This window comes from Perognathus longimembris, chromosome 16, assembly GCF_023159225.1.
Source record: "Perognathus longimembris pacificus isolate PPM17 chromosome 16, ASM2315922v1, whole genome shotgun sequence".
Taxonomy (NCBI): Eukaryota; Metazoa; Chordata; class Mammalia; order Rodentia; family Heteromyidae; genus Perognathus; species Perognathus longimembris.
The window spans coordinates 55,108,603-55,125,841 of record NC_063176.1 but is presented as its reverse complement, the minus strand read 5'-3'; the positions used below and the strand labels follow the sequence as shown (position 1 = coordinate 55,125,841).

The 17,239-nt window shown below is 59.3% G+C and overlaps 1 protein-coding gene across 1 annotated transcript in view; it reads right to left on the bottom strand.

Annotated features, from left to right (window-relative positions):
* Nucleotides 1–10,010, bottom strand: part of Slc2a9 (solute carrier family 2 member 9) — a 48,182-nt gene extending 38,172 nt beyond the window's left edge. Inside the window, exons 1-2 of the mRNA XM_048364220.1 lie at nucleotides 9,853–10,010; nucleotides 7,881–7,979 (exon numbers count right to left, since the gene is read on the bottom strand). Coding sequence (XP_048220177.1) covers nucleotides 7,881–7,979; nucleotides 9,853–9,939 — 186 coding nt within the window. The 5' untranslated portion in view covers nucleotides 9,940–10,010. The remainder of the gene's footprint in view (nucleotides 1–7,880; nucleotides 7,980–9,852) is intronic.
* Between the last annotated feature and the right edge of the window lie 7,229 nt (nucleotides 10,011–17,239).

The following is a 17,239-nucleotide window of genomic DNA, read 5'->3' as shown; positions in this document are numbered from 1 at the left end:
ATGGCACGCGCGTGTCACACGTGAGACCCACTCGTACATACCCACGGCCCCTGAGGGGTGTGCAAAGCCGGTGGGTAGGCACCCGTGAACACACCGCCCCCAGGAGGAGCATGGTGATACACGAGGCGTCTTCAATGCCCAGACAGGCTCATGGGACATGGGAGCTACGTGGGCCTCACAGGGCCACTTAATGCCGCCTGACTCCTCACGCCCAGGCCTCCGCGGCTGCCAGCCTTTCACAAGGCAGACCTGACACTGCCGTCCCTTAGAAAGGCCTGCTCGGGAGGCTGGCCTGGGCTGGGGACTGGGGACTTGGGCTTGGGGAGGGGCATCCTTCCAGAACAGACCTTTGGGCAGAATTGTGGTTGGTTCCCTGAGCTTCATGCCTGCTTTTCTTCTGGGAGTTTGGGGTTTCTCTTCTCTTCTTTTTTCTTCTTCCTTTCCTTTCCTTTCCTTTCCTTTCCTTTCCTTTCCTTCCTTCCTTCCTTCCTTTCTTTTTTCCTGGTACTGGGACTTGAACACAGGACCTTGTTTTATCTGTATTGCACAGTTTTATTTATTTATATATATTTTTTTATTATCAAACTGAATTACAGAGAGGTTACAGTTTCATACATTAGGCACTGGATCCATTTCTTGTACTGTTTGTTCACAGTTTTATTTTTCTGTCAGGATCTGGGGATTGAACTAGGCCCTCCTGTTTACTAGCCGGGTTCTCTACCATCTGAGCCACTCCCCCAGCCCTTGAACTCAGAACCGCATGCTCTTGCCTGACATTTTTTTTCCTCAAGGCCGGTACCCTGCTACTTGAGCCATGCCTCCACTTCCAGTTTTTTTTGCCGGTTAACTGGCGATGAGAGTTTCTCAGATTTTCCTGCCCAGGCTGGCTTCGAACTGGGATTCTCAGATTTCAGCTTCCCGAGTTGCTTCCTAAGGTACAGGCATGAGCTACCCGTGACCAGCAAGTCTCGGGTTTCTTACACGATGAGGAGAGGGCCTCATGTGGTTGGTGGTAAATAAACCTGTCTTTCCTCTGTGGGTCAGAGCAAGGTGTTTACGTTTCCGTCTGGTCTTGCTCACACTCGCAGCCCTCTCCCTCCATGATTCGCCACTTCCCACCCTTGAGCATCCTTACCCTAGCTCTCTGACTGAGCAGCCACTGCCCTGCCCTTCAAGCAGAGCATCTCAGAGCCACGATGGGCTCACGGCCTGTTCTCCACCAGGGCAACACAGCTATTGTCCTAGAACCTAATGACAGGAGAAAATCCTGAATCACATATGCGGGCTGACTGGATATAGAGGCATGCACTATAATCCTAGCTTACTTGAAAGGCATGGGTAGGAAGCTCGGGGTTTGAGGACAGCCTAGGAAACGTCAGTGAGATCGTATCACAACAACAATAAACCAACCAAGGAACAATACAGGAATGAATAAGGTAAGAGGGCTGGGGTGTAAGCTCAAGTAGTAGAGCACTGGACTAGCAAGCACAAGGCTTTTGGTCCAATCCCTAGTACAGAAAAAGAAAGAAAGGAAGGAAGGGAGGGCGGGAGGGAGGCAGGGAGGAAAGCAGGGAGGGAGGGAGGGAGGGAGGGAAGAAAGGAGGGAGAGAGAGAAAGAAGGAAGGAAAGAAAGAGGCAAGTCGTTCAGTTCTAATAAGCTGAAACTTCCAGAGAATGAGCGGGGGGGGGGGGGGGGGGCTGGTGATACCCGCAGCCTGGAACACCCAGAAATGGACACCCCAGGCCTGGAAGGCTCCGGCGTCCTGTCAGCCTTACCAGCACTGATTCAAACCAGACCAAACCAACACACGACCCAGAGGCCCCGATCGGAAGAGCCCAGCAGCCCCTCAAACCAGAGAAAGGTCAGAAACAACCGAAGATGCCCACGAGGGGCAGATGGAGAACCTGCGGGACAGGACGCGGCGCGGCGCTTCAGGTCCCCGAGAGGGAGCCTTCAAGATGCTCACAATATCAACACACGCGCACCACACACACACACACCCACACACGCACACACACACACAGTGTTAACCTAGCAGACACGGGAGGCGTTTGGGAACGGGTAGGTTTAGAGGGAGGATTCCGAGCAAGCGGCCTCCCGCTGGGGCCCAGCCCAGGCTGAGACCGGGTGGGTGTGGCGGTTGGGCAGCCGCTTGCTCCATCCGCCCCCCCCCGCCCCCCCCCCCCCCCCGGTTTGTAAAGCGGGCGATTATCCCAGCGTCTGCCCGCCGGCCCTGCGTGGTAGGGAGACACACCAGACCCAGGCTGACTCACCCAGGAGCCTTGTTGTGAAATCTCGGGGGCTGCTTTCTTCTCCTGACAGACGCCTGTTGCGCTCGTAATTGGGGGGATGAGGCGCACGGGGGAGCGGGGAGCCCTCTGCTCCCATTAGGCCATGGGGTTCCACTCAACCAATCCCGAGAGCCAGGGTGGCAGGTGCGCAAGCCATCAGGCGGTGCGTGCCGAGCCCCCGCGGAGGGCCGCGGCAGCCCCCCCTTCCAGGGCCTTCTCTAAGGGAAGCCCGCCCTCCACGTGCACGTTCAACACGCCTGCGGCTTCCCTCCTCCCCCGCCCCTGCCCCGGACGGCGCCTTGGGGATGGGAGCCAGAGGCCCAGCCCTCCGGGTCACTGGGTCGTTTCTGACGCCGTCTTCCAAGCTCTGCGGCGAGCTGGGCAGCAGCGCTGGCGTAGGGGAGCCGTGGACGGCATCTTCTCGTCGTCACGGGGAAAGCGGCCCTGAGGCCGGGAGCAGGAAGAGGACGAGGAAGCGGAGACAGCAGACTCACTGCCACACCCGCTTCTAGACTTAGGGATACGCGAATGAGTTGTTCCTCCGTGGGCTTACACGCTACCTCCGGCGTCTCCTTCAGGGACGAGACATCTGGTCCAGTCGGAAACCACTAACGTGTTGAGAAATTCATTCTCAAAGCCAAAGCAATGGCCACTATTGTTTCCACGGGTGCCGCGTGTCACCCCCTCTAAAGAATTCCTAATTCAGACTTGGTAGGGGCAGGGCAAGGTGTTCGACTCTTAGAGCTGTGCTCTTGATGACTTTCTTTCTCACTCCCTCCTTCTCTATTCAGTCAGTCCTTCCCTCTAGTCACTAATTCATCCGAGCAAATATTCCGGAGCATCCTTATGCTTCCTGTAAATATGCATTTAACGCACATGGTACTTTGCACAGTAAACAGCTATCCGCAACGGAGGGCCGGGCTGAGCTTGGCACCTGGCTCTTGGGAGACGGCGTCAGAGTCCTTGGGATTTCTCGAGTGACTGAAGTACCCTCGGTATCCAAGGTGGGCCGCTCAGGCCCCAGACACGGCCTTGACGTGACGGAACCCAGGGTGGAGTTTGATCCACCCTGTTGGCGTGTTAGGGGCGGGGGCTTGGCGCTCCGTGTTCCCAGCTCTCCGTCTCTCCAGGGAGGAGGAGAGGCCGGGAGACAGAGTCAGCCTGGTGGACAATGAGCCCATCCACCCCACCAGTGTAATGGAACTCGGGTGAAAATCGCACACTGGAGTACCCCTGCTCCACAACTCTGCGTGATGAACGGGGAGCGGCGAGCCCTGACACCGTGCAGAGACACCAGCCGCTCCCGGGGGAGACACGCTTGTGACCTGGGGACACCCCTGTGACCTGGGGACACTCTCGTTTGTGTCCTTGCTGCCACTATACACGTATCCGTTAAGTAGAGCACTTTCTTGACTTCCGTGAGCATTTCTAGCAAACCAAGGAAGGGCTTAGTGGTTAGACCCATATCCAGAAGTGTGGGTGTCTCCGGGAGCCCGCAGCCGAAGTGGAAAGAAAGGCCTCAATCTGGGTGATGAGCATCAGAAGTCATCTCCAGTGTGAGCACCGCTAGCCTGCAAGACGCAGCCAACAGAGACCCAGCACTGTTTGGTGGTCTGTGAAATCCTGTCTGTGAACTTCTGCCGAGGCGGCAGGCTCCTCCCTGAACTACAGACAGGAATGCTTAGCAGAGGGAGCTCTCCCTCCCCTCCCCTCCCCTCCCCTCCCCTCTCCTCCCCTCCCCTCCCCTCCCCTCTCCTCCCCTCCCCTTTCCTCCCCTCCCCTCCCCTTTCCTCCCCTCCCCTCCCCTTCCCTCCCCTCCCCTCCCCTTTCCCCTCCTGCCTCTCCTCTGACCACAGCACTCCCCTAAAGTCCTTTATTCTTCCTCCCCTCCCTCCCTCCTTCCTTCCTTTCCTCCCTCCCTCCCTCTTCCTTCCTTTCCTCCCTCCCCCTTCCTTCCTTCCCTCCGTCCCTCTTTCCTTCCTTCTTCCTTCTGGAACCTGTACTCCGCCGTGTCTATCCTGGCTCCAACATCGCATCTCTTCAGAACATGGCTTCCAGAATCTCCCTGTGGGCCTTCTGGGTGATGCTCATACACAAGAGCGGCTTGGCCTGGCCCGACCCTGATAACCTCACTCAGCCCAGGCCTGTGCCCCCTGCCCAGGGATCGAAACCCGCCGCTCTTCCTACAGACTGGCTTTGGAGCCCAGAACCCTCACTGCAGCCTCGCCGGACTATCCAATGCCCGCCGGCCTTTCGGGTGCGTCCAGACCCAGGGGTCCACAGAGGCGATAACTCGGGGTCCCCCGGGCACCCGGGGGCAGCTCCTCCCACAACTCTGGCCACTGCAGACCCTTGCATTAGTCCCGTGGAAGCCGGCGAGGGGCCCTGCGTTCTCCTGCTAAAGGTCAAAGCTGCGATGGCAGAGGCCTGAGGCCATTTGCCAGCCTTCTGCCCAAAGGCGTGACTGCTGGAGAATTCAGTTAATGATCACACACCTGCGGTTGCTGTGCCCCTTGGCCTTGGAAATGCCGGCTTTTCCCGAGTCGTCAGAATGCCTCCCATAGGTAGATAGGTAGGGAGATGAATGGACACATGGGCGATAAAGAATAAATAGATAATGGACGTATCTACATAGATCATAGAGGAAAGAAATGACAGGTGGCTAAACACACAAAACGCTGTCGATGAGAATTAGCCACGGGAAATAGAAAAGCCTAGACAGGCACCGATAAATGGGCAAAGGAAGGAAAAACACTAGGGAACAACCAGCGCCCCCCCCCCCGCCCCCGGAAGTCTTCTCTCCCAGGGTAGATGCTACAGATCACTGGTAATGGACTAAATGTCCAGCCGGCCAGCCCTCTGACCAGAAGGTCCCCATCAGGGATCTACTGGCCACTCCCCCGCCCCCCTTTCCTCAAATCTCAAAGATAGGAGTTAGACAGTAATAGCCGGCCCACAATCCATGTGTGTAACTAAAGCTTCACTGGCGCACGGCTTCGCCCGTTCATTTGGACGCCGTCTAGGGCCCCTTTCACATTACGAAGGTAATGTCGAGGGCTTGCCCTACGACCCTAAGCTTTGCCCAGTCAGTGTAAGACATTCACAGTCCAGGCGTGGCAGAACCTGGTCTGCGCCCCCTGGTGGCAGCCTCCGTGCCAGCCCCAGGCATCTAAGTCTCTTCTGTCTTAAGCATTCCTAGCTCACCTGCTGCCATGGTTCATGGCGATCTCTCTTCTCCATCCACCCCTCCCTCTCTCTTTCTTGTGCCAATCCTGGGGCTTGAACTCAGGCCTCACCCTCTCACTCGGCCTTTTCATTCACGACCGCTCCTCTACAACTTGAGGCGCGTGGCTTTTTGCCGATCCATTGGAGATTAAAAAGTCTCCAGGACTTTTATGCCCCGGGGTCGGCTTTGAACTGGGGTCCTCGGATCTCGGCCCCCCCCCCAGTAGCTAGGGTTGCAGGTGTGAGCCATCAGCACCAGAGTCCGTGAAGCGATTTCGAGACACACCCCCCCCCCGCCCCCGTAGCGCTGGGAAAGGGAGCGGTGGCCCGGCCCTCCTAAGGCCGGAGACTTTGGGCGCCGGCCCGACAGTAGATTTCTCTGTCGGATCACCCCGGTGCCATGCCTTGCTCCCTCCAGGGACGGACGGGGACAGGGGCTTTGGCAGGACTCGGATGACCGAGGGCCACCTGCGGCAATGCCCTTTCAGCCTGGGCGAGGTTCGTCCTTGACCCTAGAGGTGTGTAAGGAGAGCCCAGCTCAGGCGCGTGGGGGCCTGGAGAGCAGTGAACAGCTCGCTCTGTGGGTGGCACACACTGCCAAGACTCCCAGCTCACTGGGTTTTTTTTTTTCTGAGGTTTGGCACTGCCGATTGATGGCAGGGGTAGAAGAGGCATGAGCTGGCTTTGGACAGACTAGGCTTTGAATTCCAGTGACGAGGCCCCCAGGCAAGTTACACCCGGCCCCTCACGGTGAAATGGAGGTAACATCATCCATGGGCCGAACCGGGCACATCCCCATGAGAAAGCCCCAACCCAGGGAGTCTCATCGACACCCCAAAAACCTGTTGTGGCTCTTCATTGTCCGTAAACTAATGCTGCTCAGTGTCAGGTCTGAGCTCTTCTTCTGACTCCAGCCTGTTGCTCCGCCTTGTCTTCCATCTTCTCCCCTCCGGGCCCCTGGGCACTGGCGGGTCCACACCTCCCTGTCCCCAGCCTGCCTTCCCCCAGGCCTCCTGTGCCAGTGTGTGGCTCCCCCTCTCTCCGTCTCGGTCTCGGTCTCTCTCTTTCTCTCTCCTTCCCCCTCTCTGACACCTTTGGAAGTCCTGTTGCCTTTCAGGGCTCTGAGAAGATGCTGCCTTCTCCGTTTGCCTTCCTGATGATCAGATTTGGACCTTGTTGAAGGGAGGCAGGGAGGGAGGGAGGGAGGGAGGGAGGGAGGGAGGGGGAGGGAGGGAGGGAGGGAGGGAGGGAGGAAGTCTTCTTCTTGTTCCCACCATACCCATCGATTCCCAGTTCAAGTCTCATGAGTCTCTTCACCCCACAACCCTGAGGTACAAAGGTCTCCCTCCCTCTCGGCTGGCCACTCCGCAGAACTTTCAAGATGAACATTCCAATTCCCCATGCTCTCTGAGCCACAGACAACCCGGGACAGTCAAACCCCCTTCTCAGACCGCCAGCGCCAAGTCAGAGAAGACCGACGGCTACCAGGTTTTCAAATGGGATTTGGCAACCAGGAGTCATTAAAAAAAACAACAAAACTCACCTAGAACCCCTACATATCAGAGTTAACAGAATCGTAAACGGGGCCCCCTAGATCCGTCCTGGCACACACGGGACCTGGAACTCGGAGGTACGTCTCCAGAAGCACTCTGGAGACTTGCCAGACCCAGCTCCCCAAACACCCCCGCCACCCCGCCCCCCGTGGACGCCGCGTGGGGGGCTATTTCCAAATGAGGAAGAGCCCCAAGGCCTCCCAGGCCTGCCCAGCCCGGCTCCCATCCACCCACTCTGTGCTCCAGGTGCCTGGAAAAACAGCCCTGTTGCTTGGTAAGCTCCTGAACGTCAGGCCTTCATTCCCCCACGCGCAAGGCTGGGCTCGGGCATGGCCTGCCCTAGCCAGACCTTCCTTCACCCCTCATCCTGCCCAGGAACCCCGAAAGCCCAGGCTGAGAGCGAGCACCCCACCCCCCCCCGTGATCCCTAAGACAGCCGGCAGCCAGGACTAGGTCTCAGCCCGCCGTGGCCCCCACTGGGATGAAGTGTCAAGAAAATGCATCACCCCCTCTCGCTCCGAGTCCCGGCGTTAGCACCTTAGTGTGCTGCGGGGGGGGGGGGGGGGGCTCCCTGTACACCCCCCCCCTCCCCAGGATGCTGCGCATTAGTCACAAGGAGCTGAGCCTCATCTCCCCTTGCGGGGTGGGGGTGGGGGGCGGCTCCCTGTCTCTGCGTCTTCCCCCCCCCCCCCCCCCCCCGCCCGGCTTAGCGGCCAGCGAGCAGCACAAGGTCAGGACTCCCCAGCTGGAGTCGGAAGGCTCGGCGTGGCCGCAGCGCCCCCTGCTGGGCGACGCCTGGCAGACACTCACCGGGGTTGGAGCGTTCACCACGGACAGGTTGTATCCGTACAGGAAGGAGGAACCCAGGGCGCCCACCAGCGAGGCCACCACCAGCCAGCAGGACCAGTCCTGGGGGGAGAGAGAGGCAAAGGCGTCCGTCGGCCCCGGCGGAGGCGGCCCCCTCCGCTGCGGGAGCCTGGCACGGGGGGGGGGGGGTCTGTCTGCCCCTCCTCCGAGTCCCGCCGTCCCGTTTGGTCTGTTGGTTTGAACTCAGGGCGTTGCCTTGGCGAATGCCCCACCGCTGGAGCGACGCCCTCCGTCCCTTTCCCTCCGTTTTGCATATCCTCCCCGCCCCCACCCCCCTCCTGGTCTCGTGGGGACTAAGGCCTGGCCTCAGGGGCCTCGCGTGCTTGCTTTTTTCCTCAGAGCTGGTGCCCAACCACTTGAACCACGCCTCCAGTTCCCTTCTATTTGCTGGCTAGTTGGAGATGAGTCTCTCGGGCCATCGGCCCCGGACGGCTCTGAACCGGGGATTCTCCCATCTCAGCGTCCCGAGGACGAGGATTACAATGACCCCGTGGCACCCGCCGCAGCCGTGGTCTCGACAGACGCGCGCTGTTTCCCTGCGCGGCCTGGCGGAAGGAGGCCCTGCTGGTTTGGAGCGCCGGCAGGCCCGAAGCTGCCTCACACCAGCGGGGGCCAGATCGTGCCGGAAAGCCACGGGCGCCTCCTCCCTCGGCCCTCTGACCGCCCAGTCCCCCACGGCTGGCGTTCCGAGTGAGGAGGGGAACCCCTTCCGCTGCCCGCGGCTCAGGGTGCTTGGCTATGGCAGTCAGCGCTCGCCAACGAGTAGAAGGCCGGGGGGGCCGGGAGAGCCATCGACGGGTCTATTCATGCCAGGGGGGCCAGGAGAGCAATCGAGGGGTCCATTCATGCCAGGGAGGCCAGGAGAGCAATCGAGGGGTCCATTCATGCCAGGGGGGCCAGGAGAGCGATGGGTGGGGTCCATTCATGCCAGGGAGGCCGGGAGAGCGATCGAGGGGTCCATTCATGCCAGGGGGGCCAGGAGAGCGATCGACAGGGTCTATTCATGCCAGGGGGGCCAGGAGAGCAATCGAGGGGTCCATTCATGCCAGGGGGGCCGGGAGAGCGATGGGTGGGGTCCATTCATGCCAGGGAGGCCGGGGAGAGCGATCGAGGGGTCCATTCATGCCAGGGGGGCCAGGAGAGCGATCGACAGGGTCTATTCATGCCAGGGGGGCCAGGAGAGCAATCGAGGGGTCCATTCATGCCAGGGGGGCCGGGAGAGCGATGGGCGGGGTCTATTCATGCCAGGGGGGCCGGGAGAGCGATCGATGGGGTCTATTCATGCCAGGGAGGCCAGGAGAGCAATCGAGGGGTCCATTCATGCCAGGGGGGCCAGGAGAGCGATCGACGGGGTCTATTCATGCCAGGGGGGCCGGGAGAGCGATGGGCGGGGTCTATTCATATTCATATGGAAAATATGGGGAAAAAAGAGACTTGGCCTTCTTGCACATCTGCGCCGGTCGTCAGGTGAGACGCAGGAGGCCTTGCCGGGGGTGGACAGCGGTAGATGGAGCTGTCTCTTCTGCCTGGCCTGGCGGTCTGCCTACCCCAGCCCCCCTCCCCGCCCCCGCCTCCTTCCACGGGTCCCCCAAGGGGAGGGTGCCACAACCCATCCTTGGTGTCACTGCCCGCACGGTGACCTGGGAAGGAAGCGGGGGAGGGGGCAGCCCTCCACGTGGGCGCGGAATTCTCCATCAAGCAGCCCTCCGTGAGCAGCCGGGGTACGGCAGCTGGGGCGGGGGGGGTGGGGAGGGGGAGCGGGAGCGCGGCAGGTCCCAGGGCCGGGGCAGGATTCACACTCGGGACTCCCTGACTCCGAGCCTGAGGTCCTTCGCGCCACGCCGCTGCCGGGCTGGGCCTGAGCCCCGTGTCTCGGTGCCTACCCACCAGGGCGCTCCGGCCATCTCGCGTTTACCTTCCCGGTCCTTCCACCGGGGACCCCGCGCCCGGGGGGGCCCGTGTCGTGGGTCAGGGGGGCCAAGCTGAGCTCCTTGGGATCCATGCTGGGCTCCTCCCGAAGGCCCCGGCCGCCCGGCTGACTGCTCCCCGCCAGCTCAGGACTCTGGACTCTGCCAGGGCATCTCCGGGGGTGAGGAGGCAGAGTCCGCGGGGGGGGGGGGGGGGGGAGGGGGGAGGGCAGGGGATGGGACAGGAAGTGTGGCAATCTGCTCAAGCCCTAACAGGAACCGGTCACACTGTCTGCCCTGCACCCCCAAGATCGTTACAGCGAGAGGAGGTTCTTAAAGGAAAACCTGTGCCCTCCCCTCGGGGGTGCCCGGGGAGTCCCCACCCCCCGCCCCCCGGCATCTCGCAGCGTCTCCGTCTTCACAAGGCGGGCGTCCCACGTGGCGTGGCCGGCACGGGTTCAGGGCCCCTGTGAGTGGCCGGATCCGGAGGGAGGAGCCCCTGGCTTGGCCTCTGGAGCCTGGGCGGATTCCAGGCCCGACTCCTCCCCTCGTTCACCCGGTGTCCTCGGGAGGAACAGCGCTGCACGCCCGTCCTTCCCCGCCGTCCTCTGGGGCCACCCCGCAGCCAGACCGCGAGCCCCCCCACCCTGGCCGCATGCGGGGACGGTGGAGACCGTCCCGCAGCTCGAGGGCATGCCCATGGCGGGGGGGGGGGGGGGCCGGGGCTGCGGGGGGGGAAGGAAGACGTTGCCTCTGGGTCATGACTGTGTTCCGTCGGTCTGTCCGGGCGAAGGCGACCTCCCCGGGTTCCTGACGAGGACCTCATGTGCCCCAAGCGGGGCCCAGGGACCTCAACTGTCCCACAGGGGGGCGGGCGGGCGGGGCGAGTGTAAAGGTGGGGCTCAGCCCCACAAGCGAGACCGGGAGCCCCGCTCCCCTGGGAGAAGGCACTGTCGGCAGTTAAGCCAGGAACTTCGGGGAGAGGGTGAGTCACCGGGTGAGACAAGTGCCCACGCATCCAAAAGTCGGGGTGCCCCGGGGGGGGGGGAGCTGGAACACGGAGTGACGGGGGAGGGGGAGGGAGGGCTGGCTAGGGCAGTGTTGGGGGACACGGCACTCCCCTCAGCTGGATCCTGGAAGGGTCAGCTCCGGAGGGGAGGGGAGCACACCACCCAGGATCGCTGAGCCCTGGAGGGGCGTGGGCGGGAGGTGGGGAGGGCAGGGGCCCAGGCTTAGGCGGGGGAGCACAGGGCGGGGCAAGCCTGGGGCCTAAGGGGCAGTAGAGGCCAAGGGCGGGGCAGGCCAGGGCCGTTCTGATGGGGGCTTTAGAGCCACCATCTCCATTCCTCCTCCTCACCCCCCCCACCACGCTTCTTCCTGCCTCAGTTTCCTCGTCTATAACAGCAGCCAGGCGGTGCTGGAGCTCACCTTATACCCAGTGAACCCTCCTCCTCCCCACACCGCTGCGGCCATGAAAAGCTCCCCTTCCCCCCCCCCCCACCCAGAGGCGTCAGGGCCCAGTGGTCCATGCAGATGCGCGGGCAGCTAGGGGTGAGCAGCGTGAAGGTTGGGGGTCGGCTGGGACCCCGCACCAACCAGCAGATGGCTCAGGAGCCCCACCACCAGAAAACCCTCCTTGTGCCCAGCCTGAAGCCACCAGGTTCCCACAGCAGCCCCTCAGGGGCTGGGTGGGGCGGGAGGGGGGAGGCGGAGGTCTGAGACAGCTCACACAGGAGAGCAGGGCCCGGCTGCAGGCAGGGAACACTCCGGGATTACAGCCCTTGCTTCTCACCGCCCTTAACCCTGTCCGTCCTCCCACGCCTAGCTGCTGCCCCCCCAATCTTCGGGGATGCCCCCTTTGACTTCGGCCAGTGTGTTCCGCGTCTTGTCCCTGCCATCTGCCTTCCCCTCTGGACAGGAGCTCCTGTGGGGAGGAGGAGGGGTGGGGAGGGATGAGGGAGAAGGGGAGAGGTCAAGGATGGCGGTAGGGGTCGAGGAGATGGCGAGATTCCGGGGACAAGGGTGGAAGTCATTGAGGTGGACGGGACTTGTGGGGGGCGGTCAGGCAGGGGGGGTGAGGAGGCCGTGGAGGAGGAGAGGAGTCAGGGGAAGGTCCAGGGATGGCGAGGGACATGGGGCGTGGGTAGGTGGGAAGAAGGTGGAGGTGTATAGGGTTGAGAGGGAGGGTTCCGGGGTCAGAGGGAAGGAAGGGGCTGAGTAGGGGTGGGGGCAGGCAGGGAAGTGATCAGAGGGAGGGAGGGAGGGTGGAGTAGGGTGGGGGAAGCAAGTCCAAGAGGTGGATGGCTGGAGAGGTCAGGACGGTAGAGAGGGCTCAAGGCAGACGGCCAGAGGTGGTGGAGGGGAGGGGAGACGAGGGAGGGGGACTGTGTGTGTGTCTGACGGGATAATGGGGTCCCTGTCATGTGTGGCGATCTCTAGCCTCCTATTTGGAAATAGGAGACTTCACCGGGTGGTTCCGGTCACGTCAAGTCACGTGGGTGGGGCCTAATCCAATATGCCTGGTGCCTTGTAAGAAGAAATGAACACATGCCCACCACACACACACACACACACACACACACACACACACACACGCACACACACCACATGACCACATGAGCACACGCAGGGAGACGACAGCCATCTAAAGCCAGAAGGAGACGCGAGAGCAGGAGGCCACCCTGCCGTACGTGATCGGACTCATGGCCTACATGGTTGTGAGGCCCGGGGCCCCTGGTGCCGAAGCCACGCCTCTGTGAGCCTTTGTCACCAGCCCTGTGTCGACTCGCACCGTACCCAGGATCCGAAGCCGAGGGGCATTGCTCTGGTCTTCCTCCTGCCTAGATCAGAGGAAGGTCCTAGGAGATGCTTCCAGAACTAAACTCTGGATGTATCCTAAGCCTAGAAGTTGCCTCGAGGTTGACCTTTCCATCAGGGAAGGCTGGACGGGATGGGGCGGGTGGGGGGGGCTTTTCTTGGCTACATTCCTTCCTTCATTGCACGGAATTCCTGGACAGCAGCTCTCTGACTCACCTCGCAGAATTACTGGAGGCAAGGGGCCCTGCCTTCCTGAGCTTCCACTTCCCACCTGTGCGGGGACAGCTGGGGTTCAGCCTGTCACACGCCAGTGACAATTTGTGAGTAGACTTGTGTCGATCCAAACACAAGCTTATTATAGTCTTAGCTCCCCCCCAACACACACAACCTGAGGACTGAACTCCGGGCCTTGCACTCAGCAGGGCAGTGCTCTTCCACTGAGCTGAATCCCCAACCCCACACGCTTACTATAAACACGGAAGTCTATATTTGCTTCCAAGTCACGGTCGCCCTCGCACGCAATCACAGGAAATGACGCAAAGACGGGCCAAGAAGGGCGACTGGCTCCACCTTGCCTTTGCCCCGGGTAGCCTGGGGCGGCTGAGGTCACATCCCGTCAGCCTCTTCGTCTGTCTGTCCACTGGGCCTCCGGCTGCCTTCGCCACGCTGTGGCCGTGAGAACCAGACCTGGGTCATCCATCCCAGAACCCGCCCTAGGCACACGACGGCCACACAGCCTTGGAGCTTTGCCGTCAGCGCCTCACGCTCTTCTCCCCGCTGTCCCTACGCCAACCCCGTTTCCCTGGAGAAAGGAGGGGCGGGGGGGGAGGGGATACACTGGGAGAGAGTGAGAGAACGCAGCGACAGTGTCCAAAAAGAAACGCACTCTCTACCTGACTCACGCCACCGCAGCCCCTCCACGCGGCACCTTTACGATAATACGAAACAAAATGAGAAAGAGAGAAAGACAAGCGACGGGACTGACCACTTTCTTCCTGGCCCGTTCATTTTCTTTGTTTTCTGCTGGGCCCTGGTCTCTGGGCGTCATGGTTGAGTTCCGATTTGGGATCTTGGCTGGTCCTGAGAAAGAAAGAGACGAGGCCATTAGGCGCTTCCTGCTCAAGGTGAGGCGGCTCTCGGCGACTGTCGCTTCCGCAGGTGCCCGGTGGAGACCACACCGGGATACAACGCGGTAGCACCCTCGTGCACACCGGGATACAACGCGGTAGCACCCTCGTGCGGCCCCCGGGCACGCTGGAGACCCCGGCACTGCCCTGTGTGTCTCGGGCCGTAGCTTCTCCATTTGCCAGATGTGAGGTGGGGTGCAGATGTTCCCCACCCTTGCCTCCTGGCTGCTGAACGCAGGCAGCTCCTCCCACCATTCTCCTTCAGGAGATGGGGCGTGGGGGGAGGGGCAGGCACGTTTGGGCGATGCCAGGCTGTCTGTCACCACGCGGTGAAAAGGAAGTCAGTGCCAGCCTCACTCATTAGATTGGAAACAGTCACCAAAATTGTACCTCAGCACACCGGCCTGATTGAATATGGAGACTGTATGCTTCTTCTGGAGTTTGGAAATGTGTGTCTATATGATATGTATGTGTATATATATATATATACACACACCACACACACACACACACACACACACATATATGTATTTGGCACTGCTGGGTTATGAACTCAGGACTTCACACTTGCAAAGCCAATATTCAATCATGGAGCCAAAGCCAATACTCAATCACGGAGCCACTTCCCAAGGAGAAATACGTTTCTAGAGCCACAAAGGCATTGATGTCCTTTGGCCTAACTAATCCACAGGTAAAAAAAAAAATTATCCTAATGCATAGATAAAAATGTGCACTGCACATTTCATTGTGACACTGTATGTGTTAGAACCATGGCATCGATAACAGAAAAAGAGTTTGGCTACAGTACGGTGCATTCATAGGCTGATACATTCATGTCATCCTTAAAATGTGATATCTCAGAATATTGGATGCCAGGGAAAAAAACCAACCGGCTTGACAAACAAAGGAAGATATATTCATGAATATGCATTATTCAACATTAAAGATAGATTCATTAATACATGTGTACATTGCTAGGACTTAAACTATGTCGGTGCTTCTTTCTAGTAAGTTTTAGCTGTAGTATTTATACATTAAATATTTGCTCAGCAAACATCATGTCCCTAGACTTCTGGTTCTGGGATCCAGGCCCAACCCTGACGCTGCCCCCTCAGAGCTGGCTTTTAAAAGAGGAGATGATTTTGAAAGAGCTTCCAACACTGCCTAGCCAACTTCTTAAAACAAATCTAGACACACAGACAGATTCTGTGTGTGTGTGTGTGTGTGTGTGTGTGTGTGTGTGCATAACACATATTCTCCCGGTTCTGTTTCTCTGGAGAATCGTAACGGAGTCATCTCCACACTCACGAGCCCTCATCGATTCGCTTGTGTCCACAGCCTGATGGCATGGCTGGAGACACGTGCCCAGCAAGCACCACAGATGGGGTAGAGTGGAGGAGAGGGGAAGAGGGAAGAAAATAGGGACAAAGGACAGAAGGGGACAGTATCCCTGCCAGCCCCTGCTCACTCTACTCACTGTAACTCTAGGACCATGGTTTATACAGACGTCACTGTAAATATCCCTCTTAAATTATGCAATGTGGTGGCCCTTCCAGTGCCACTCTAGAGATGACAGGTAAGCAATAAAGAGCCAAAGTTCAAAAAGATATGAACAGAGTCAAAAGGGCAAGGGTCTCAGTCCTGGTGCTGTCAGGGTAACCTACAGCAAATTTCAAACCCGTGAAGCTGTCTTCTTAGGAGTCGGCCGAAGACAGCTACCCTCCTCCCATCTCAGGACGGCTAGATGAGCGACACTGTATCCTGAAGGCCCAGGAAACGCCTGGCAAATCCTTGGTGTCTAATGAATTGTGATGATCATTCCTTGAGCTACCGAAGACTCAAAAAGCAAGAGATCTGGGGACCCGAGGATGAGGAGTTCTGATGAGAAGTTCTGAGCTTCAAACGTGAAAATATCATGCAGACAATTGGAAATAAGAGTGGAGCTCAAGAAGCGGCCCTGGTGGAAAATGAATTCAACTGTAGCAAATGCCTTGGGCTGGGTAAGGCCACCCAGGGAGAGAGCAGGGAGGGCAAGATCGCTCGGGCACTGCAGCCCGGAAAGAGGATGGGGAGAGTTAGTCTAGCCGGGGAATGCGAGCCGAGGGAAGGGCAAGGGATGAAGACAAGAGCTTTAAGAGATGAGGGACCAGTGTATGAAATATTGATAGAGTGCCAAGAGACACAGATGGCAAGAGTCCACACGGAGGCCACTGATAACTACAAGAAAGGGTGACTAAGGCAGGTGCCTCAGAGGAGCCCAGGTAGATGAGTCTTTACAGCCCAGAGGCAGTGGGGAGGTTCGCGGAAGTGGCAGGTGGGATCTGGGTGCGAGCCAGGCTGGGGTCGCCTCCTCTGGCACAGGGGTTCAGGCTCTACTCTACTCTAATGGCTCCCTTTCTCACCCTCTCCCCTGGTCACCCGACCTGCAGGTAAGGCCAGAGTGGAGTGGGGGGCTCAGGAAAGGCCTCAGGTGCACGCGGCCGTACGAGATCGCTTTACCTCCCTTCTTACCCGTGAAGAAAGCCAGGCGTGTGCGGATCTCGGAGACGCTTCAAGAGCAAATCTGATTTATTAAGGGAGTGGCTAGCGGTTGATATAGCAGGGGGGTGACGAGAAAAGGGGGTGATCGGCCGAGAGCTGGCGATAGGCTGGCGAGCTTGTCATAGGACCCCCTCGTGAGCTAACGTCACTTGCTTAGCGCCACCCCAGGGGGAAAGCCCGCGAGAATGGGGGGCACATGGGCTGGCGAGAAAATTGGGGGTCGCAAAGCCAGTTCTTCTGGTTCCGGACCCAGATAATTGTGGCCTGCTTCCGCATTCCCGCAGGGCTGGGGGATGGGCGGCGTCTCGGGAGCGCTCTCCTCTGCCCTTCCCCCTCGAGGCCAAAGCTGAACCCCAACAGGTGCGGGGTCAAAGGACAGAGCATGGGTAAAAGAATGGTGAGGCGCGCAGAGTGGCGAGTGGGGAAAGGAGAGGCTTCTGTTGTAGGATTGCTACGTTCTGACACCATCTATATTCTGCCCCAGGCCACCCACGTCATTCCGTCTCATGCTGTTTGCCTGCGATCTAGTGCCACCTACATCATTCTGTCTAAGATGTCGACATTCTATCAACGCCAGCTACGTTCCATCTCGCGCCACCTACGCGTTCTGGGTAGTGCCGTGTACATTCTATCCGATGCCACCTACGGTGTTTGGTTTAATCCTAGCTACATTCTGTGTCTAATGCCGTCGGCATCTTGTTTAATGCATCTCTGTTCTAATGGCCATCGACATTCTTCCTAATACTATCTACGTTTTGTCTGACGCTGTCTACATTCCGTCTAATGCCAGCGCACTCCATCTAACACCATTGATAGCCAGTCTTCCTCTTCCCGGCCGAGCCCGGGGTGCCCCCGGTAGCCCCGAGATGTCTCATTACAGTTAGGAAGCCATGGGCCGGCGTCAGCTCAG